We start from the raw sequence: 22,998 nt of genomic DNA, 5'->3' as shown, positions 1-22,998 counted from the left end.
AAGGCTTTGCCACATTCTTCACATTTGTAGGGTTTCTCTCCAATATGAATTATTTTATGTGTAGAAAGGGAAGAAAGGTACTTAAAGGTTTTGCCACATTCTTCACATTCATAGGGTTTCTCCCCAGTATGAATTCTCTTATGTATAGTAAGGATAGAGGAGCGTTTAAAGGCCTTGCCACATTCTTCACATTTGTAGGGTTTCTCTCCAGTGTGAATTTTCTTATGTGTAGTAAGGTTAGATGAGCGGTTAAAGGCTTTGCCACAGTCTTCACATTTGTAGGGCTTCTCTCCAGTATGAATTATCTTATGTGTAGTAAGAATAGAGGACCGACTGAAGGCTTTGCCACATTCTTCACATTTGTAGGGTTTCTCTCCAGTATGAATTCTCTTATGTTTAGAAAGGGGAGAGGAGCGCTTAAACACTTTGCCACATTCTTCACATTTGTAAGGCTTCTTTCCAGTATGAATTATCTTATGTGCAGTAAGGGAACAGGAGTACTTAAAGGCTTCACCACATTCATCACATTTGTAGGGTTTCTCTCCAGTATGAATTCTCTTATGTTTAGTAACGGTAGATGAGTCATTAAAGGCTTTGCCACATTCTTCACATTTGTAGGGTTTCTCTCCAGTATGAATTATTTTATGTGTAGAAAGGGAAGAAAGGTACTTAAAGGTTTTGCCACATTCTTCACATTCATAGGGTTTCTCCCCAGTATGAATTCTCTTATGTGTAGTAAGGACAGAGGAGCGCTTAAAGGCCTTGCCACATTCTTCACATTTGTAGGGTTTCTCTCCAGTGTGAATTTTCTTATGTGTAGTAAGGTTAGAGGAGCGGTTAAAGGCTTTGCCACAGTCTTCACATTTGTACCATTTCTCTCCAGTATGAATTATCTTATGTGTAGTAAGCTGTGAGGACCAGTTGAAGGCTTTTCCACATTCTATACATTTGTAGGGTTTCTCTCCAGTATGAATTTTCTTACGTGTATTAAGGATTGAGGACTGGTTAAAAGCTTTGCCACATTCTACACATTTTAAAGCTTTTTTTCCAGTATGTCTTGTCTTATGTCTGTTTGTATTTGAAAATTGATGACAGACTTTCCCATATTTATCACATTGAAATATTTTGCTCTGGATAGTTGTCAAACGTTGGTTAAGTCCACTATAACCTCTTTTGTGCACCTTACACTCATCCACACCTTCACAGGCTTTTTTAAACTGTAAATTGTCATGTCCATATTTTTCATATCTTCTCAGTATCAGTTTTTGGAAAGAATCTTTTATGCTCTGCTCTGGCCAAAGGTCTTGGGTAAAATGAGAACACAAAACTGAAAGAAACCATATAAACACATTACTTCAATTGCTAGACTCAGATAAATATACTTTACAAATCAAACCTATACAAGTATACATACTACATAAGCAAGATGACATAGTAAAATACCACAAGCTGTAATTTCTTCCTGGACATATAAATTTAACCAAAGCATACTGCCCAAAATACATTTGTAAAAAATTTATAATTAAGTGTGTGAAGGGCCCCAGGTGAGCACAACGCAAAGAGTCACATAGAATAAAAAGAAAAGTCTGTTACTTATACCCAACAGAGCTCTTCCTGCTCTCCAGTATAACATTGTGCCTTTAAAAGTAAATTGTTGGTCAGGAATGATGGCTCATGCCAGTAATTTCAGCACATTGGGAGGCTGACATGGGTTGATCATAAGGTCAGGAGTTCAAAGGGAGCCTGGCCAAGATGGTGAGACCCTGTCTCTACTAAAACTACAAAAAATTAGAAAGGTGTGGTGGCAGGCACTTGTAATCTCAGCTACTCAGGAGGGTGAGGCAGAATATTGTTTGAACTCAGGAGGCAGAGGTTGCAGTGAGCCAACATCATGCCACTGCACTCCAACCTGGGTGACAGAGTGAGACTCTCTAATGGCAGATATTGTAGTGACCACGATCATGCCTCTGAATTCCAGCATAGGTAACAGGGTGAGACACTCTCTCTCTCTCTCTCTCTCTCTCTCTCTCTCTCTCTCTCTCTCACACACACACACACACACACACACACACACACACACACAAATGTAAATTGCCAAATCCTGGTTTCTTTTTTAAAAAACAAGAAAATATTGGCACATACATCTTTATTTTGGCTTTTAGGGGTTTTCTAGACACTGGTAAATGTCTCCCATGACATAAAATGCTGAAGGAAATGGTGATATAAGTTGGATTAACAGTTTGAGTCTGCTGCATCTAAAGATAAATGTTACAGAAGCAGAGATACTGCCCTACCCCAAAGAGGGAATAGGTATAGCAAGTAATTACTGACTATTAAGAAGAAATATGAATAAGCCAATTTAACTAAACAATAAACACAAAATTTTAGACAAGACACATCCTAAAAACGTATTTGAGAAATTCCCAAAATCTCTAGCCATGACAACTGATTTCAGACTATGTCAGGATAGTTATATTTTAAAGATTCTAACAGGTAGCTTTTTGTTAATGTCCAAATCTTGGATAGTTATATTTTAAAGATTCTAACAGGTAGCTTTTTGTTAATGTCCAAATCTCAATCAAAGATTACAGTAAATACAAAATATTAGAGCAACATGGCCCCATCAGTGAGTGAAGATTATACCTCTGCACTCCAGCCTGGGCAACAGAGGAAGACTGTCTGAAAAATACAATAAAATAGGGCCAGCATGGTGGCTCATGCCTGTAATCCCAGCACTTTGGGAGGCTGAGGTGAGTGGATCATTTGAGGTCAGGAGTTCAAGATTAGCCTGGCCAACATGGTGAAACCTTATATGTACTAAAAATACATAAAATTAGCCGAGTGTGGTTGCAGGCACCTATAATCCCAGCTACTTGAGAGGCTGAGGCAAGAAAATTGCTTGAACCTGGGAGATGGAGGTTGCAGTGAACAAAGATCACACAACTGCACTCCAGCCATGGCGACAGAGAGAGACTCTGTCTCAGAAAAATAAATAAATAAATAAATAAGTTGAATATTCAGCAAGTTAAGTAGGAACACAGACAACTACCAAAGATCAGAAAAATGAGAATAACAACCAGAAACATTTAAATAGCAAAAAACAAAATTGTGGATATAAAAAATATTTAAAAACTGGAAAATTTCTTTAAAAATGAGGTAAACATGAGAAAGCTGAATAAACAAACTAGGATACACACAAAGATATTTATAACAAACATACATATAAGCAAAATTTCAAAAATCACGGATTAGAGAATTTTGGGAGCTATAAGATCAAAATGATGTGTCATTTATAAGCATAGTCTCATGAGATAACAAGTCAATTTAGAAAAATATTTTTTGCAGGTGAGAAGGAAACTGTGATATTGTTAAAGTTAAAATAATAATAATAATAAAAAAGCTGTCAAGTGAGAATAATACCATCACCTCAATTGTACTACCAAATAAAAATAAGTACTTCCAAAATAACCAAATCCTGAGAACCTACATTGGCACTGCATATGCCCTATATATCAAAGATACTGAAAGGAGTTTCTTCCACTGAAAACAACATAATGCAAGAAAACAACACATAATCATAAGAAAATATGTAACTTTCTGGGAAAGATATGCACATACACAAAAATGGAATTTCTTAACATTACCATAATGGTGCAGAAAACATTTTTAATTATTACTTAAAAAAACAGAAATTATTATAAACATCTGTTAATGAATATACAAACATAAAAAATGTGATTAGCCAAATCAATAACAAAGTGAAGGCAGATGTAATGATGAAAATATTTTGTATGAAACTTAAGTTGATTTTTTACCACATTTAAATATATTGTTGGATCTTTTAGAGGTTTTATGTAAACTCAGGATGCAGCTGGAAACCGTCATTCTCAGCAAAACTGTTGCAATAACAGAAAACCAAACACCGCATGTTCTCATAGTTGGGGATTGAACAATGAGAACACTTGGACACAGGGTGGGTAACATCACACACCGGAGCCTGTCATGGGTTAGGGGATGGGGGAGGGATAGCATTAGGAGATATGCCTAATGTAAATGATGAGTTAATGGGTGCAGCACACCAGCATGGCACATGTATACATATGTAACAAACCTGCACGTTGAGCACATGTACCCTAGAACTTAAAGTGAAATAAAAAATAAATAAATAAGAAATTTTAAAAAGACTTAAAAAAATAAAATAAAATAAATCAATGTACTTTATGTTCTTAGCCCCAAAATTTAGCCTAAATATTTGCCCTGGCATGCTTATACTGGTCCAAGCAAGCATTAGGTCATAGCCTGTTACTCTTCCTTATTTGAAGGTGCTTTTACCTTTCTCAGCATTCCACAAGTTACTTCCTCCTTCCTTTGTTCTCTGCCTTTGCTTTTTAAAAAAAGTTCTAAGTTGCTAAACAATTGGGAGAAATACAGAATGTGAGGTCCTGTTTCAGCCAATGAAAACCGGACACATCAGTAGAAAGGATGCATCAGGTTATAAATGACCTGTCTCCTTTTTTCGGTGTATTCTTGTGGCAAAACTGCTGGCGAGTGTACCGTTTCTGAAAAAAGTAAAAATGGCCTTGCTAAGAAAATTAAATTTATGTTCAAGTGTCATTTCTTTATGGCTCCAGAGAACAAGCATTTCTAACAGCAGTATGGACCCTGAGTAACTCAGGAAGAATTGGTATCTCTGTAAAGAGGCAGAAGAAAATGCTGAGTGGAGGTGCACCACACTGCACATCAATGCTTTCCACATGCAGCTATTAGGGTCTTAACTTAATTGGACTGCTATTTGCATAGCTGGATACTTACTAAATTTAGTCATACTATTTTTTATCAGCTAATGGAATCTGTTACCTATTAATTTTATACATTTGCTTGTTTGAAAAACAAATCTTTTTTTAATTCACTCTAAATTGAGACTACATTTACAATCTTCAATTTTTCAGTGTTGAAGTAAATCAGAGTAGAGCAATGTGTGTATATGAGGTGCATTTCCCTGCCTATCAAAATTCTTCCAGCTGGGCACAGTGGTTCAAGCCTTTAATCCAAGCACTCTGAGGTCAGCAGTTCAAGATGAGCCTGGGTAACATGGTAAAATCCCATCTCTACTAAAGATACAAAAATTATCCAGGCATAATGATGGGTGCCTGTTATCCCAGATACCTGGGAGGCTGAAGCAGAAGAATCGCTTGAACCAGGGAGGTGGGGTTAGCAGTGAGCTGAGAACACAACATTGCACTGCAGCCTGGATTACAGAGAGAGAATCCATCCTTCATTTACTTGGAAACCCTGGGAAGCCATCTATAAAATATTCCCTTTAAAGAGTTTAGCCAGGATTTTTAATTTCAAAAGGTCAAAAACAATCATTGAGAAAAGCCAAAATCTTTCTGTTTCTTGTTAGTCATCTGGCCATTTCCATAAGTATGGCAATTACACCAAGCCATTGAAAAGATGTGGTTTTGGTTAATTTTATCCCATTTCAAATGTTTTCTCTAGTTGTTACTTTGGTCCTGTGACTCTGAAAGAAACTATCTACATAACTAATCATGCATTCAAAAAATATTCGTATTAAGGTGTTTACAGTTTAATCTTGTATTACAGTATAGTAGAATCCTCTATGTTAACTATAAATTCATCGTTTTTAAGGTTTTTCAAATGTGAAAACAATTAAGTATGCTTTTGAAGTAAGTCCAATGCTAGGACATTACCCACTGGTCTTCATGGTATTTCTGTAATGAATAGTGTAAACCTGGGTCACCAGAATGGTGCAGACATGCTGATTGAAATAGAATGAGTTCAGCATTGTTGGTAGACTATCAGTATCCCAGAGGCTGATCATTCACTACAGCTTGCTAAATATTGTTCCATAATGCCAGTAAGCACTTTTACCCAGGTTACCCTTTTCCTCCCATTAATGTGGTCCTATTGTGATCTCCTGTTTCTCTTAAGCTATCCCAGATGAGAGGTGATTATTTCTTACATGAATGAGAGTCCCTTTTTTACCCTCTGCCATAAGATCCTCTCATGCTCCTTACTGAAATCAATGTGTAGGAGGCAGGATGAAGACAATATACAAACATGTTTCCTGTTATGTGGCCACCATAAGCAGCTTACATGTTCCACCAAGAAGTCACTTACTTTTAGGCCAGCAGGGGTGTTTTTCTACGGTGTGTCTCTTTCTCTTAAAAGCACATCTGATTAAGTTTAGCACAATCAGGATAATCTCCATTTTGATAAAGACAAAGTCAACACATGAGTAACTTAACTTCATGAGTGACTTCCCAGCACAGTCACACGTTTCTACACTCAAGAGGAAAGTATTACACAGCAGGTGTGCAAGAGACTGGGAATCCAGGGTATTGTCTTGGAACGTTGTCTACCCACCTAAATAAACTTTTAAAATAGTCTTTCGCCAGTCACAGTGGCTCATGCCTGTAATACCAACACTGTGGGAGGCTGAGGCAGGTAGATCATGGTCAGGAGTTTGAGATCAGTCTGGCCAACATAATGAAATCCTGTCTCTACTAAAAATACAAAAATTAGTCAGGCGTGGTGGCACACACCTGTAATCCCAGCTACTAAAATGGCTGAGGCATGAGAATTGCTTGAACCCAGGAGGTGGAGGTTGCGGTGAGCCTAGATCTCACCACTGCACTCAGCCTGGGTGACAGAGCAAGATTCCATCTTGAAAAAATAAAAAGTCTTTCTGCTGCTTTTGTTATCTACATAAACAAAGATATCAACTGGATATAATTATTTTCCAGTTTTATTCACTATAAATCTTAACATCTGTTTTCTCACTCATTTTCCTGTATGCACCATTTTATACATTCACATACACATAGAACAATAAAAATATATCCAATTATTCAATTTTGGTTGAATATTCGTGAAAATAAGTGTTAAAATCTTTTTTTTTTTTTTTGTTTGAAGAGGGGTTTTACTGTTGTACTCGAGTGTTGTTTCTGGAGACAAAGTTGCCTGTGCCTTTAATAGGGCCCGATTCCAGGTGAGAATCCAAATCATAAGCCGGTGTAATATTTCTTACACTTGATAGAATTGAATACAAAGCAGCTAAGTATAAATTGTGCCTTTCAGGATTTTCAAATGTTTAGTTTTGTTAGTCACCAATTAGTTTTGTTGTCGAATAATTTGGATCTTCTTTAAAATATGTTACAAACTTCGCTACTCACACAAAAACAGCTCACTCATAGTTTTCATACTCCTAAGGCTTATCTTCTGAGAGTAATATGAGTATACTTTAACTCTACGAAATTAAAACTAAAAGTCATATGGCTTGCAGGCAGAGGAGGACCATAACATTCAAGCAAAGCCTATATAACAAAAAAATTTATTAATAAATTTTCAGGGACTCAGAAATATATGGGGACTTTGTTTTCGTTTTCTTCTTCTTTCTTCTTTTTTTTTTTTTTTTTTTTAAGATGGAGGCCTCACTCTGTCACCATGCTGGAGTACAGTGGCCACGATCTCGACTCACTGGCCAACCCTCCACCTCTCAGGTTTGAACAGTTCTCCTGCCTCAGCTTCCAGGCGTGCAACCACCATGGGGCCTGCTAATTGTTGTATTTTCAGTAGAGCACAGCCGGTTTCACCATGTTGGGCCAGGCTGGTCCTTAAACTCTAGGGCCTCAAGCAATTCCACCTGCCTTGGCCTCCCAAGTGCGTGGAATACAGGCGGGTTGAGGCCTTGACAATGGGATGGTATTTTATTTATATTATTGTATAATTATTGGACCATAAAAAAACCTGTAGTAACAATTTAATTTGTACATTTTAAAATAAATAAAGAGGCAATTAGTAATTACACTGTTTGGTAATATAAAAGATAAATGCTAGAGCGTTATGGATACCATATTTACCCTAATGTATTACTACATATTGTAGGCCTGAGCATCAAAATATGCCCAATAGGCATAAATATGCGTACACATACTTATAACTACAATATAAATAACAATTTCAATAAGAAAAAAGGAGTTAAAATTTAATCTGTGCGGAAAAAAGTTATTCTTTAATTTGCCCCAGTTTAAAGCCATTGCAAACGTGATTACTAGCAGATGTTTTTTCCACTATTATAACAAATCATATATTGCCTACCATCTTGTAGCCGCACCCTTGGGAGTGTAAGCGTGGGATATTTAAACGTTCAGTGGCATGGCATAATGGCTTCATTAAACGCACAATAGTCTTAACATGTTAAAAATAATAAATTAACTTCACACACACATTTTTTTTTTTTTTTTTTTTTTTTTTCTCGGGGGTGGGAGCACAGAGTTTTGTTCTTGTTGCCCAGTCTGGAGTGCAATGGCATGATCTGGGCTCACCACAACCTCCATCTCCCTAGTTAAAGCAATTCTCCTGCCTCAGCCTCCTGAGTAGCTGGAATTACAGGCATGCACCACCATGGCTGGCTAAAAATTTTAATAGAGAAGGGGTTTCTCCATGTTGGCCAGGCTGGTCTCAAATTCACCACCTCAGGTGATCCACCCACCTCGACCTCCCAAAGTGCTGGGATTTCAGGGATCGAGCCCAGCCCTAACAATTTTTAAATGTACTGTATTTTATTACATAAAAAGTACAATTAGTAAAACAATATACTAATTTATTTTAACATACTTTCAACTATTTCTTTGTGACACTATAATGTAGAAAAGTATTGCTCTGAACATTTACCTTATACATTACTTGAGGTTTACTACAAAGAACCTCTCCACTTATATTTTCATTATGCATCTTACATTTTAATGTCCTTACTCTTTTATAGAAAACGTCATAATGTCCAAGTAATTTTTAAATATGTCTAATATCTCTGATGTAGAAGCAATTGATCACTTGCTTTCACATGTGAATAGGAATAAAATAACAGCATAATTTGAAAGCTGTATTACATCACTATTCAGTTTTCAAAACATTTTAAGCAAGTATACTTTCAATGTAATTACAATGCTTCCAAAATCTTTTAAAGTTACATACAAATCATTTATCTAAAACTGTAGTTGTGGATTAGTTTTTATACTCAAGTGTCAGTGCCTTAGTTATTCTACTGTAGATTCTGATATTTATATACATTCTATTTCGAATTAAATGTTTTTATATTTACTGCATCTGCAAAACTGTATTTTAGTATAAACTCTCTGGTGTTTTCTAAGATGTAGTTTCTGGGAAAAAAAAAAAGTGTTTCTAAATGTATTACATTTACAGGACTCATCTCCAATATAAATTTCCTGATGTTGAACAAACTTGAGCAACTGCTTCAGGGTTTTCCTCTAGTACAAAATGTGTGCAATAAGATCTCTGATATAAGTAAATGTGCTATAACCCCCTTTATAGTTGTAATAGTTGTCTTCATATTTCTTCAGTTTAAAGGCTTATACTTTCTGAAATATTTTTTGACAGTAATTACACTCTTAATGCTTTTATTAAAAGAAACCTTTTTATGTTAAGATATGAGTAGGAGTTAATGGGTTTTCCATATTCCTTATATTTGTACAATTTTTCTCAAGGATAATAGCTTTCTTGTGAAATAAGGTGTAAGTACTGATTAAAAGTTTTGCCACATTCTTCACACTTGTAGGAGTTTTGCCAGTATGAGTTATCTTACCCACAATCAAGTGTGGCCACCATATAAAGGCTCTGTCACATTTTATGTATTTCTAGGGTTTCACACCAGAATAATTATTGTTATGTATAGAGAAGTTGGAGGGGTTGGTAAAAGCACTGTCACGTTTTTTAGGTTTGTGGAGTTCCTCTTCAGCATGAATTATCACCAAGTCTCTTAAGAATTCAGAAATGGTGGCCAGGCATCATGGTTCATGCCTGTAATCCCAGCACTTTAGGAGGCCAAAGTGAATGGATCACCTGAGGTCAGGAGTTTGAGACCACCCAGGCAAAAATGGTAAAATTGCATCTCTACTAAAAATATAAAAATTAGCTGGGCATGGTGGTAGGCACTTGTAATCTCAGCTACTAGAAAAGCTGAGGCAGAAGAATGACTTGAATTCAGGAGGCGGAGGTTGCAGTGAGCCAAGATCGTGGCACTGTATTCCAGCTTGGGTGACAAGCATGAAACTTCATCTCAAAAAAAAAAAAAAAAAATTGATTACTTGTTATAGGCTTTGCCACATTCTTCAGGGGCCACATTCTTTAAGGTTTCTGTCCAATATGAATTATGTGCAATAAGGGTTGAGAACTCCCTCTTTGTCACATTCTTTGTATTTGTAGGGTTTATGTTCCATATAAATTCTCGTATTTAGTAAAAGTTGATAGCTGGTTAAAAACTTTCCCACATTCATCAAACTCATAGGGTTTCTCTCCAGTATGAATTATCTTATGTCTAGTAAGGGTAGAGGAGTGTTTAAGGCTTTGCCACATTTTCATATTTGTAGGGATTCTCTCCCATATGAATTATCTCATGTCTTCTAAGGTTTGAGGATGAAATAAAGGCTTTGCCACATTTATTGCACTTGTATGGTTTCCCTCCAATATGAATTTTCTTAGGTGAAAAAAGGGTTGTGGGATGGTTAAAAGCTTTGCCACACTTCACATTTGTAGGGTTTCTCTCCAGTATGAATTCTCTTATGTCTAGTAAGCATAGAGGAGCACTTAAAGCCTTTGCCACATTCTTCACATTTGTAGGGTTTCTCTCCAGTATGAATTTTCTTATGTGTAGTAAGGTGTGAGGAACAGTTGAAGGCTTTGCCACATTCTTCACATTTGTAGGGTTTCTCTCCAATATGAATTATTTTATGTGTAGAAAGGGAAGAAAGGTACTTAAAGGTTTTGCCACATTCTTCACATTCATAGGGTTTCTCCCCAGTATGAATTCTCTTATGTATAGTAAGGATAGAGGAGCGTTTAAAGGCCTTGCCACATTCTTCACATTTGTAGGGTTTCTCTCCAGTGTGAATTTTCTTATGTGTAGTAAGGTTAGAGGAGCGGTTAAAGGCTTTGCCACAGTCTTCACATTTGTAGGGCTTCTCTCCAGTATGAATTATCTTATGTGTAGTAAGGTGTGCAGACTGGTTAAAGGCTTTTCCACATTTTTTACATTTGTAGGGTTTCTCTCCAGTATGAATTATCTTATGTGTAGTGAGGTTTGAGGACTGCTTAAAGGCTTTGCCACATTCTTCACATTTGTAGAGTTTCTCTCCAATATGAATTATTTTATGTGTAGAAAGGGAAGAAAGGTACTTAAAGGTTTTGCCACATTCTTCACATTCATAGGGTTTCTCCCCAGTATGAATTCTCTTATGTATAGTAAGGATAGAGGAGCGTTTAAAGGCCTTGCCACATTCTTCACATTTGTAGGGTTTCTCTCCAGTGTGAATTTTCTTATGTGTAGTAAGGTTAGAGGAGCGGTTAAAGGCTTTGCCACAGTCTTCACATTTGTAGGGCTTCTCTCCAGTATGAATTATCTTATGTGTAGTAAGGTGTGCAGACTGGTTAAAGGCTTTTCCACATTTTTTACATTTGTAGGGTTTCTCTCCAGTATGAATTATCTTATGTGTAGTGAGGTTTGAGGACTGCTTAAAGGCTTTGCCACATTCTTCACATTTGTAGAGTTTCTCTCCAATATGAATTATTTTATGTGTAGAAAGGGAAGAAAGGTACTTAAAGGTTTTGCCACATTCTTCACATTCATAGGGTTTCTCCCCAGTATGAATTCTCTTATGTATAGTAAGGATAGAGGAGCGTTTAAAGGCCTTGCCACATTCTTCACATTTGTAGGGTTTCTCTCCAGTGTGAATTTTCTTATGTGTAGTAAGGTTAGAGGAGCGGTTAAAGGCTTTGCCACAGTCTTCACATTTGTAGGGCTTCTCTCCAGTATGAATTATCTTATGTGTAGTAAGGTGTGCAGACTGGTTAAAGGCTTTTCCACATTTTTTACATTTGTAGGGTTTCTCTCCAGTATGAATTATCTTATGTGTAGTGAGGTTTGAGGACTGCTTAAAGGCTTTGCCACATTCTTCACATTTGTAGAGTTTCTCTCCAATATGAATTATTTTATGTGTAGAAAGGGAAGAAAGGTACTTAAAGGTTTTGCCACATTCTTCACATTCATAGGGTTTCTCCCCAGTATGAATTCTCTTATGTATAGTAAGGATAGAGGAGCGTTTAAAGGCCTTGCCACATTCTTCACATTTGTAGGGTTTCTCTCCAGTGTGAATTTTCTTATGTGTAGTAAGGTTAGAGGAGCGGTTAAAGGCTTTGCCACAGTCTTCACATTTGTAGGGCTTCTCTCCAGTATGAATTATCTTATGTGTAGTAAGGTGTGCAGACTGGTTAAAGGCTTTTCCACATTTTTTACATTTGTAGGGTTTCTCTCCAGTATGAATTATCTTATGTGTAGTGAGGTTTGAGGACTGCTTAAAGGCTTTGCCACATTCTTCACATTTGTAGAGTTTCTCTCCAATATGAATTATTTTATGTGTAGAAAGGGAAGAAAGGTACTTAAAGGTTTTGCCACATTCTTCACATTCATAGGGTTTCTCCCCAGTATGAATTCTCTTATGTATAGTAAGGATAGAGGAGCGTTTAAAGGCCTTGCCACATTCTTCACATTTGTAGGGTTTCTCTCCAGTGTGAATTTTCTTATGTGTAGTAAGGTTAGAGGAGCGGTTAAAGGCTTTGCCACAGTCTTCACATTTGTAGGGCTTCTCTCCAGTATGAATTATCTTATGTGTAGTAAGGTGTGCAGACTGGTTAAAGGCTTTTCCACATTTTTTACATTTGTAGGGTTTCTCTCCAGTATGAATTATCTTATGTGTAGTGAGGTTTGAGGACTGCTTAAAGGCTTTGCCACATTCTTCACATTTGTAGAGTTTCTCTCCAATATGAATTATTTTATGTGTAGAAAGGGAAGAAAGGTACTTAAAGGTTTTGCCACATTCTTCACATTCATAGGGTTTCTCCCCAGTATGAATTCTCTTATGTATAGTAAGGATAGAGGAGCGTTTAAAGGCCTTGCCACATTCTTCACATTTGTAGGGTTTCTCTCCAGTGTGAATTTTCTTATGTGTAGTAAGGTTAGAGGAGCGGTTAAAGGCTTTGCCACAGTCTTCACATTTGTAGGGCTTCTCTCCAGTATGAATTATCTTATGTGTAGTAAGGTGTGCAGACTGGTTAAAGGCTTTTCCACATTTTTTACATTTGTAGGGTTTCTCTCCAGTATGAATTATCTTATGTGTAGTGAGGTTTGAGGACTGCTTAAAGGCTTTGCCACATTCTTCACATTTGTAGAGTTTCTCTCCAATATGAATTATTTTATGTGTAGAAAGGGAAGAAAGGTACTTAAAGGTTTTGCCACATTCTTCACATTCATAGGGTTTCTCCCCAGTATGAATTCTCTTATGTATAGTAAGGATAGAGGAGCGTTTAAAGGCCTTGCCACATTCTTCACATTTGTAGGGTTTCTCTCCAGTGTGAATTTTCTTATGTGTAGTAAGGTTAGAGGAGCGGTTAAAGGCTTTGCCACAGTCTTCACATTTGTAGGGCTTCTCTCCAGTATGAATTATCTTATGTGTAGTAAGGTGTGCAGACTGGTTAAAGGCTTTTCCACATTTTTTACATTTGTAGGGTTTCTCTCCAGTATGAATTATCTTATGTGTAGTGAGGTTTGAGGACTGCTTAAAGGCTTTGCCACATTCTTCACATTTGTAGAGTTTCTCTCCAATATGAATTATTTTATGTGTAGAAAGGGAAGAAAGGTACTTAAAGGTTTTGCCACATTCTTCACATTCATAGGGTTTCTCCCCAGTATGAATTCTCTTATGTATAGTAAGGATAGAGGAGCGTTTAAAGGCCTTGCCACATTCTTCACATTTGTAGGGTTTCTCTCCAGTGTGAATTTTCTTATGTGTAGTAAGGTTAGAGGAGCGGTTAAAGGCTTTGCCACAGTCTTCACATTTGTAGGGCTTCTCTCCAGTATGAATTATCTTATGTGTAGTAAGGTGTGCAGACTGGTTAAAGGCTTTTCCACATTTTTTACATTTGTAGGGTTTCTCTCCAGTATGAATTATCTTATGTGTAGTGAGGTTTGAGGACTGCTTAAAGGCTTTGCCACATTCTTCACATTTGTAGAGTTTCTCTCCAATATGAATTATTTTATGTGTAGAAAGGGAAGAAAGGTACTTAAAGGTTTTGCCACATTCTTCACATTCATAGGGTTTCTCCCCAGTATGAATTCTCTTATGTATAGTAAGGATAGAGGAGCGTTTAAAGGCCTTGCCACATTCTTCACATTTGTAGGGTTTCTCTCCAGTGTGAATTTTCTTATGTGTAGTAAGGTTAGAGGAGCGGTTAAAGGCTTTGCCACAGTCTTCACATTTGTAGGGCTTCTCTCCAGTATGAATTATCTTATGTGTAGTAAGGTGTGCAGACTGGTTAAAGGCTTTTCCACATTTTTTACATTTGTAGGGTTTCTCTCCAGTATGAATTATCTTATGTGTAGTGAGGTTTGAGGACTGCTTAAAGGCTTTGCCACATTCTTCACATTTGTAGAGTTTCTCTCCAATATGAATTATTTTATGTGTAGAAAGGGAAGAAAGGTACTTAAAGGTTTTGCCACATTCTTCACATTCANTTTTACCACATTTAAATATATTGTTGGATCTTTTAGAGGTTTTATGTAAACTCAGAAGGTATCACTTAGAAAATGTCTGTACAGATACACAAAAGAAAAAAAGAAACTGAAAGCATGTCAATACAAAAATAAAAAAAAAAAGAAAAAGAAAATGAGAGACAAAGACACAAGAATCAAAACAATAAAATAAGTTTTTCTTTTGCAGAAAACTATTTAAATATATATATAATTATCTCTCCAATTAAGAGACACACTTTAAATAAAAAGGATTATTAAAAATTTTTAAAAATCAAGATTCAACTTGCCTTTTTACAAGAGTCAGTTGAGATCTAATGATAAAAAAAGACTGAAAGTGGCAAGACGGAAGTAGAAATTTCATGTAAATATTAACCAAATGAGAGCAGAAGGGCTCAAAATAATATTACACAAGCTACATCTTAACTAAGAAACTGTCATATTTTATAAAACGTACTTTAAGTCAAAACTTCAAGAAGACAAAGAAGGCATTAAACAATATATGCATTCTTTCACTGGGAATCTATGACAAATTTGTTTATACATGTGTGTATTTGCATGTATGCATCTCATATTAGAGTTTCAAATAAATAAAGCAAATACAAAATTGAATACACACAGACAGCAATATAACTATAGTAGGATATTTCAATCCTTCATTTTCTGTAATAATAATAAAACAAGACAGAATATTAATAAGGGAACAGAGGACTAGAAGGCAGTAAAAAACCATTATTTCTAATGAAGATAAAGAGAACACTCCTCAACAACATCAGGATACACAGCCTTCTCAATAGCTCATAGAGAATTCTCCTATATAAACCACCTCTTAGACCAAAAATGAAGCCTTAACACATTTTTTAAAACTGAAATTTTATAGACTACTTTCTATGACAAAAATGGAATTACAGTGTAAAACAATAATATAAATAATTGATAAATTTACAAATATATAGAAATGATAAAACACGCTCTTGAGCATGCACTTGTTCAAAAAACTGAGCTGTGTACAGTGGCTCACACCTGTAATCCCAGCACTTTGGGAAGCCAACGTGGGTGAATTTAACTCCATCTCAAAAACAAACAATTGAAAAAGAAATAATTAATATTGTGAAGATGTCTGTACTGCTCAATTTAATCTACAGATTTAATGCAATGTTTTCAAAAGTCTCATTGCATTTTGAAGAAATACAAACAACAAATCCAAAAGTATATGGAATCTAAAGAAACAATAAACTACCTAACAATCTACAAAAAAAGGAACAATGTTGGAGGCATTACCATTTCTGATTTCAAAACACATCAAAAAGCTACAGAATTAAAATAATTTGTTATTAGTAAAAAGTTGAAAAAGTAGACTAATGAAACAGAAGGTAGCACATTCATTAACTTTTGCATAATTATTGCAGCATTGTTACTGAAAGGTAATAGGTAAAAGCAATGCAAATTTCTGTCACCAAATCATTCAGTAGATACAAAAATACAGAACTCTCATTAAGCTATTTAATGAAATGAAATGTAATCTTAGGACTTTGGACGGCCAAGGTGGGCCAATTACTTGATCCCACAAGTTCAAGATCAGCCTGGGCAACATGGCAAAACTCTGTCTCTACAAAAAATACAAAAAAAGCTAGCTGGGTGTGCGGGCACATTCATGTAACCCAGCTACTTAAGAGGCTGAATGGAGAGGATCATCTGATTTTGGGAGGTTCGAGCAGCCGTGAGCCATGTAAATACGCCTGGTTGACAGAGTGAGACCCTATCTCAAAAATACATGAGGCCAGGCACAGTGGCTGACACGTCTAATCCCAACACTTTGGGAGGCCAACGTAGGCAGATTACCTGAGGTCAGGAGTTCAAGATGAGCCTGGCCATCATGGGAAAACCCCATCTCTACTAAAATACAAGAAATTATCCAGGTGTGGTGGCATGCACCTGTAATCCCAGCTACTTGGGAGGCTGAGGCAGAAGAATCGCTTGAACCCAGGAGGTGAAGGTTGCAGTGAGTTGAGATTGCACCATTGTACTCCAGCCTGGGTAATGAGAGCGAAACGCTATCTCAAAAAATAAAATAAAATAAAATAAATAAATAAATATATAAGTAAATAAAATTATATTAAAAAAAGATATAGAATGCCTGAGTGGTTTTTTTTAAAAAGCATATACTGTGCTCCCTACAAGAGACTCATTTTAGCATTGAGTCAAATAGGCTGAAAATAACAGAATGAAAAAAAGTTATATTCCATGAAAATAGTAACAATTAAGATAATCATAATTATATTAGACAGAATATGCTTTAAGTCAACTACTACCATGGGACAATGATTGATATTATATTATGATAAAGTAAATTGATTTAGCAGGAATCTAAAATATTTATCTATCTATATGTATACGGGTATATAGCATCAAGGCTCCAAAATATATAAGCAAATATTGACAAAAGTGAAGGGGGACACATAGCAACATAATAATTGTAGACATCAAAAACCCATTTGCAATAATAAACAGAAAATTCAGACAAAAAATAAGAGAAAACTGAGACAATATTATAGACCATATAAATTATTTTGCATATAGAGGAATACTTGAGAGTGCATAATTTATAAAGAAAAAAGGTTTATTTGGCTCACAGCTCATCAGACTGTACAAGAAGTACATGTCAGCATCTGCTTCTAATGAGGATTTCAAGAAGCTTAAAATCATGGTGGAAGGTAAGAAGTAACTGGATATATTATATGATAAGACACAGAGCAAGTGTGAGGTGAAGAAGCCACATTCTTTTAATGAACCAGCTCTTATTTGAATTGATAGAGTCTAATCTTTTTGGTTACCAAGAGTAGGTACCAAGCCATTCATGAGAAATTCACCCCCATGACCCAAACATGTCCCACCAGGTCCCATATCCAACACTGAGGATTTATATTGCAGCTTGATGTTTGGACAACAGGGACATCCAAACCATATTATAGACCAACTAGGCTTCACAGACACATAAAAAACTCTCCCGTCAAAACCAAGATAATACACAATATTCTTATTTGCATCTGTTATATTCTGTTAGGACACATACCAAGCTTTATTAAATTTAAAAATACCTACTAGGTGTCACGGCTCTTGCCTATAATCCTAACACTTTGGGAGATCCACTGAGGCCAAAAGTTTGAGACCAGCCTGGGCAAAACAGTGAGGTCCTAACACTAAAAACAAGCAACCAATTAGCCAGACGTGGTAGTACATGTCTACAGTCCTAGCTACTCAAAAAACTGAGGTGAAATAATAATCACTTGAGCCCAGGAGGCTGAGGCTACAGTGAGCCTCAATTATGCCACCGCACTGCAGCCTGGGTGACGATAAGATCTTGCCTCAAAACAACAACAACCAATCACTTTAAAAACACTAAAATTATACACTGTGTGTTTTCTAACAAAAACTGAATGAAACTAGGAATTAAAAGCAAAAGTCAAACTGGCAAATTCACAAATATGTGAATATGGATCACACTCTTCAACATACTCTTGCTCAGGGGACAAAAAAAATTATTTTTATTATTATTATTATTTTGAGATAGAGTCTCGCTCTGTTGCCCAGGCTGGAGTGCAGTGGCGTGATCTCTGCTCACTGCAAGCTCCACCTCCCAGGTTCACGTCATTCTCCTGCCTCAGCCTCCTGAGTAGCTGGGACTATAGGCGCCTGCCACCATGCCCGGCTAATTTTTTGTATTTTTAGTAGAGATGGGGTTTCACCGTGTTAACCAGGATGGTCTCGATCTGCTGAACTCGTGATCCACCCACCGAAGGAAGGAAGGAAGGAAGGAAACAAACCACACATAAAAAAAATGCAACACAGGACCTGGAAGATAATTGAAAATCCATGTATTTTGTACCAGTATTCAAAAAAGCCAAAAGGCTGAACCACCCAGATATCTCTTGATTTATAAACACATCAAAAAATGTAACATATACATACAATGGAATATTATTCCACTTTAAAAAGAACAATCTCATCACATTTTAAGATGAACATTGAGAATATTATGTCACCTGAATTAATCCAGTAACAAAATTATGGATATTGTATGATTCCACTTATGTGAGATATCTTAAGTAGTCAAAATCATGAAATCAGAAAATGGAAGGTTTGTCTGTCAAGGGCTGGAGAGGCTAAAATGAGCAGTTGGTACTTAATGGGCATTGAGTTTTAGTTTTACAAGATGTAAAGTTTCTAGAAGTATTTTGCATAACAAGGCGAATATAATTAACATGCCTGAAATGAACAGCTTTTTTTTTGAGACAGGGTCTCACTCTGTCACCCAAGCTAAAGTGTAGTGGCACAATTTTGACTCCCCCTCAATCTCCCAAGTAGCTGGAACCACAGCTGCAAACCACCATGCCTGGCTATTATTACATTTTTTTTATAGTGGAGAGTCTCCATATGCTCCCCAGGCTGTTTGAGCTCCAGGGATCCTCCTGTCTTGGCCTCCCAAAATCCTAGGATTACAGATCCGAGCCACCACCACGCCTGGCTCTGAAATGTAAACTTCAATAGATTTAAGATGGTGAATTTTATGTTATGTGTTTTAAGACAATTTTTTTAAAGAAAACTGAGAAAAAACCAGAATTACATATTTTTTTGAAAATTACCTTCAAATCACAAAAGTGTTTCTCTCACAAAAGGAAATATATATTAACAATTAAACACATGGTAAAAATAAGACTATTTCCATGAGTACTCACTTAGACAAGATAAAACTACCATGGAAAATAAGCTAAGAAAGAATATAAGATAAGCCATGACTAAAATTGGGGTCATATTTATAGATAAACAGACATACATATGTAATCTAATTGTGATAGATATGCATAATTTATCTTTTTTTTTTTTTTTTTTTTTTGAGACGGAGTCTCGCTCTGTCGCCCAGGCTGGAGTGCAGTGACGCGATCTCGGCTCATTGCAAGCTCCGCCTCCCGGGTTTACGCCATTCTCCTGCCTCAGCCTCCCGAGTAGCTGGTATTACAGGCGCCCACCACCTCGCCTGGCTAGTTTTTTGTATTTTTTAGTAGAGACGGGGTTTCACTAGGTTAGCCAGGATGGTCTTGATCTTCTGACCTTGTGATCCGCCCGTCTCGGCCTCCCAAAGTGCTGGGATTACAGGCTTGAGCCACGGCGCCTGGCCCATAATTTATCTCTTAAACCTCAAATTGACTTAAAATGTACAAGTAGAATTGCAAATTATCTAAAGTTATATTATATTAAGTAAAACCAAAACACCCAATAAACTAACATTAAGAAACCTACACTGAGGACAGGCACAGTGGATCACAACTGTAATCCCAGCACTTTGGGAGGCTGAGGCACGCAAATCATGAGGTCAGCAGTTCCAGACCAGACTGGCCAATGTCGTGAAACCCCGTCTCTGCTAAAAATGCAAAAATTAGCCAGGCGTGGTGGCACACACTAGTAGTCCCAGCTACTTAGGCGGTCAAGGCAGAAGAATAGCTTGAGCCCTCCAGGAAGAGGTTGCAGCAAGACTCTGTTTCAAAAAAAAAAAAAAAGAAAGAAAAGAAAAAAACCCTACACTGAAAAAAAGCACACTAATATAAAACTTCAAAACAATAATAAAAGAAATGTTTACTCATAAAATCTAGTATGCAACACTAATGTATCATTAAAAAAATTGTCAGGCCGTGTGCGGTGGCTCACAACTAGACCAGTTTGGCCAACTTGGTGAAGCCCCTCTCTACTAAAAATACAAAAATTAGCCAGGAGTGGTGACACATGCCTGTAACTCCACCACTTGAGAGACTGAGGCATGAGAATTGCTTGAACCCAGAAGGCGGAAGTCGCACTGTGCCACGATCACACCACTGCACCCCAGGCTGGGTGACAGAGCATGACTCCATCTCAAAAAAAAAAAAAAAAAAAAGTTTCTAGATTACTGAAATATTTAACTGCTAGTGTATACTCACTAACTGCAGGTATTTTGAATCATTGGCATGCACTGTGTGGCAGTAAAATTTTGGAGAATATGCGGTATAAATAGAAGATTCTAATGAGAAACTTTAAAAATTAGCATTTAAAAGAAACTAGAGTTACTTTTAATATTTTAAATATATGGTATTCTTACACAAAATGAAACTGCTATAATCCAACTTTAGAAGCAAAGAGTAGCCTTACATTGTTAAATAAAAAAATATATAATTTGCAGAATAGGGTTAGGCCCTCTGATACGTAAAACAAATATTGAGAAATAAACTACATTATTATTTATATATAGGCTAAAAAAGTAGATGAAAATCCTTTAATTCCTTTTTGCCTGCAGCAAACTTAAATTTATAAGTAAATATTTTAGTAAATATGAGTCCCTATGAATTATCTAATTTACTTCAGGCACACCATGCAAATTCTAACATATTGTCCCAAATATCTGAATCAAAATTTACAGACAAATCTGAAAGAGAAAACAGAAAGTAAAAATGTATAGGGAAAGTGACATCAGTAAGAGGAAAAGATTAAAATTCCCATTTTCATATTCCCTTACAGCAAAAAAAGTCAGCCCTCTCTGACAAAAATGCTTTTATGAGAGAACCAGGCATTATAGCTCACATCTGTAATGACAGCTACATGGTACATTAAGGTTGGAGAACTGCTTCAGGCCAGGATTTTGAGAACAGCCTGGGTTATGTAGCAAGACACCATCTCCAAAATAAGCACCTCTAAGAGAGATTTGAGATCCTGCTAAAGCTTAAGATTGAGAAGTGTTCTATTCAGAAGGTAGGCCCTTAGTCAGGTGGGAAACTACAGGACCCCTATTCATGGCTATGCAATGCACCAGGATAGGGTTTACCCAACTTGGTCCCACTGAGAATTCTGAACTTACTCTGTAACCAACCCAAACTCCTCCCAGCCAGTCTGGTAGAGGTACTGCCATTCCAGAGACCTGGAGGAAGGCACCCATTTACAACAATGTAGGCAGGCCTGCAGACCGTGGCCTTTACTGAGGTCCCTGAAGCAGTTGTACGACAGTTTCAGTTACCTGAGCCACAGTTTATGGTCAGTTCTGCCCACGCAGAAATCCACGCATTGGGCAGGGTGTGGTGCCTGTAATTCCAGCACTTTGGAGGGCTGAGGTGGGTGGATAGCCTGAGGTCAGGAGTTCAAGACCAGCATGACCAAAATGGAGAAACCCCTTCTCTACTAAAAATACAAAATTACCCAGGCGTGGTGGTGCATGCCTGTGTTTGTAGCTACTTGGGAGGCTGAGGCAGGAGAATCGCTGGAACCCAGGAGGCAGAGGTTGTGGTGAGATGAGATCACACCATTGCACTCCATCTTGGGCAACAGGAGCAAAACTACATCTCAAAAAGAAAAGAAAACAAAACAAAACAAAAAAGAAACCCACACCGTTCCCTGAGGAAATGCTTCTAAAATCAGTTTATGAAAACTCGAAGAGGTGTTTGCTCCATCAAATTCAGACACCAATACAAAACTATATTGTGCCCACTGTCAATGCTTCTCTTTGAATGTAGTACTGGAAGTATGTGGCGGAAGAATTATTCACAGAAATAAAAAAATGCAGCCAGGTGCAGTGGCTCATGGCTGTAATCCCAAGATTTTGGGAGGCAGAGGCGGGCATATCATCTGAGGTCAGGGGTTGGAGACCAGCCTTGCCAACAGCGTGAAACCCCATCTCTACCAAAAAAATACAAAAAATTAGTTGGGTGTTATAGTGAGTACCTGTAATCCCAGCTATTCAGGAGGCTAAGGCAGGAGAACCGCTTGAACCCAAGAGGTGAAGGTTGCAGTGAGTCAAAATCACACCACTGCACTTTAGCCTGGGCAAAAAGAGTGAAATCCCCTTTGAAAAGAAAACAAAAAGAAATAAAAAAATCCATTGAAATTGAAGAAAAATAAGTCAAAAGTTGCTGTTTGTCGATCACACAATCTTATATTTAAAAAACCATAAACAGTACATTAAAACCTGTCTAAACTAATAAATACACTCAGTAAATTAGCAAAATATAAAATTAAGCACACAAGTATATGTATGGTTTCTTACACTTAAAACAAAGTATCTGATGAGGAAGAAAAAATCTTATTTAATGTAGCATTAAATAAATTTCTGAGAAAAAATTAACTAAGGAGGTAAAAAAAATTTACAATAAAAAAAGTTAGAAAATCAAAATTAATTTTAAAATATTTTATGTCTATGGATTGAAAGAATAAATTTTATTAAAGTGTCATATTATCCAAAGTGATCTATAGATTCAATAGTCTTCCTATCAAAATTGCAGTGTTTTTTGTTTTTTTTTTTTAAGTAATGGAAAATACAATTCTAAAGTTTACATGAAACTAAAATAAATTTCAAATAGTCAAAG

The 22,998-nt window shown here is 36.6% G+C and overlaps 2 protein-coding genes across 2 annotated transcripts in view; both read right to left on the bottom strand.

Annotated features, from left to right (window-relative positions):
• LOC108540603 (putative zinc finger protein 66) overlaps positions 1 to 8,798 on the bottom strand; it is a 21,459-nt gene extending 12,661 nt beyond the window's left edge. Inside the window, exons 1-2 of the mRNA XM_017889723.1 lie at positions 8,779 to 8,798; positions 6 to 1,353 (exon numbers count right to left, since the gene is read on the bottom strand). Coding sequence (XP_017745212.1) covers positions 6 to 1,353; positions 8,779 to 8,798 — 1,368 coding nt within the window. The remainder of the gene's footprint in view (positions 1 to 5; positions 1,354 to 8,778) is intronic.
• A 1,327-nt stretch (positions 8,799 to 10,125) lies between these two features.
• LOC108540602 (zinc finger protein 208-like) overlaps positions 10,126 to 22,998 on the bottom strand; it is a 22,710-nt gene continuing 9,837 nt past the window's right edge. Inside the window, 4 exon segments of the mRNA XM_017889722.1 lie at positions 10,126 to 10,384; positions 10,386 to 10,486; positions 10,563 to 14,634; positions 20,594 to 20,669. Of these exon segments, the coding sequence (XP_017745211.1) occupies positions 10,249 to 10,384; positions 10,386 to 10,486; positions 10,563 to 14,634; positions 20,594 to 20,669 (4,385 nt within the window). The 3' untranslated portion in view covers positions 10,126 to 10,248.

This window comes from Rhinopithecus bieti, unplaced genomic scaffold, assembly GCF_001698545.2.
Source record: "Rhinopithecus bieti isolate Rb0 unplaced genomic scaffold, ASM169854v2 scaffold_19685, whole genome shotgun sequence".
Classification (NCBI taxonomy): Eukaryota; Metazoa; Chordata; class Mammalia; order Primates; family Cercopithecidae; genus Rhinopithecus; species Rhinopithecus bieti.
This window is presented reverse-complemented; position numbering and strand designations above follow the sequence as displayed.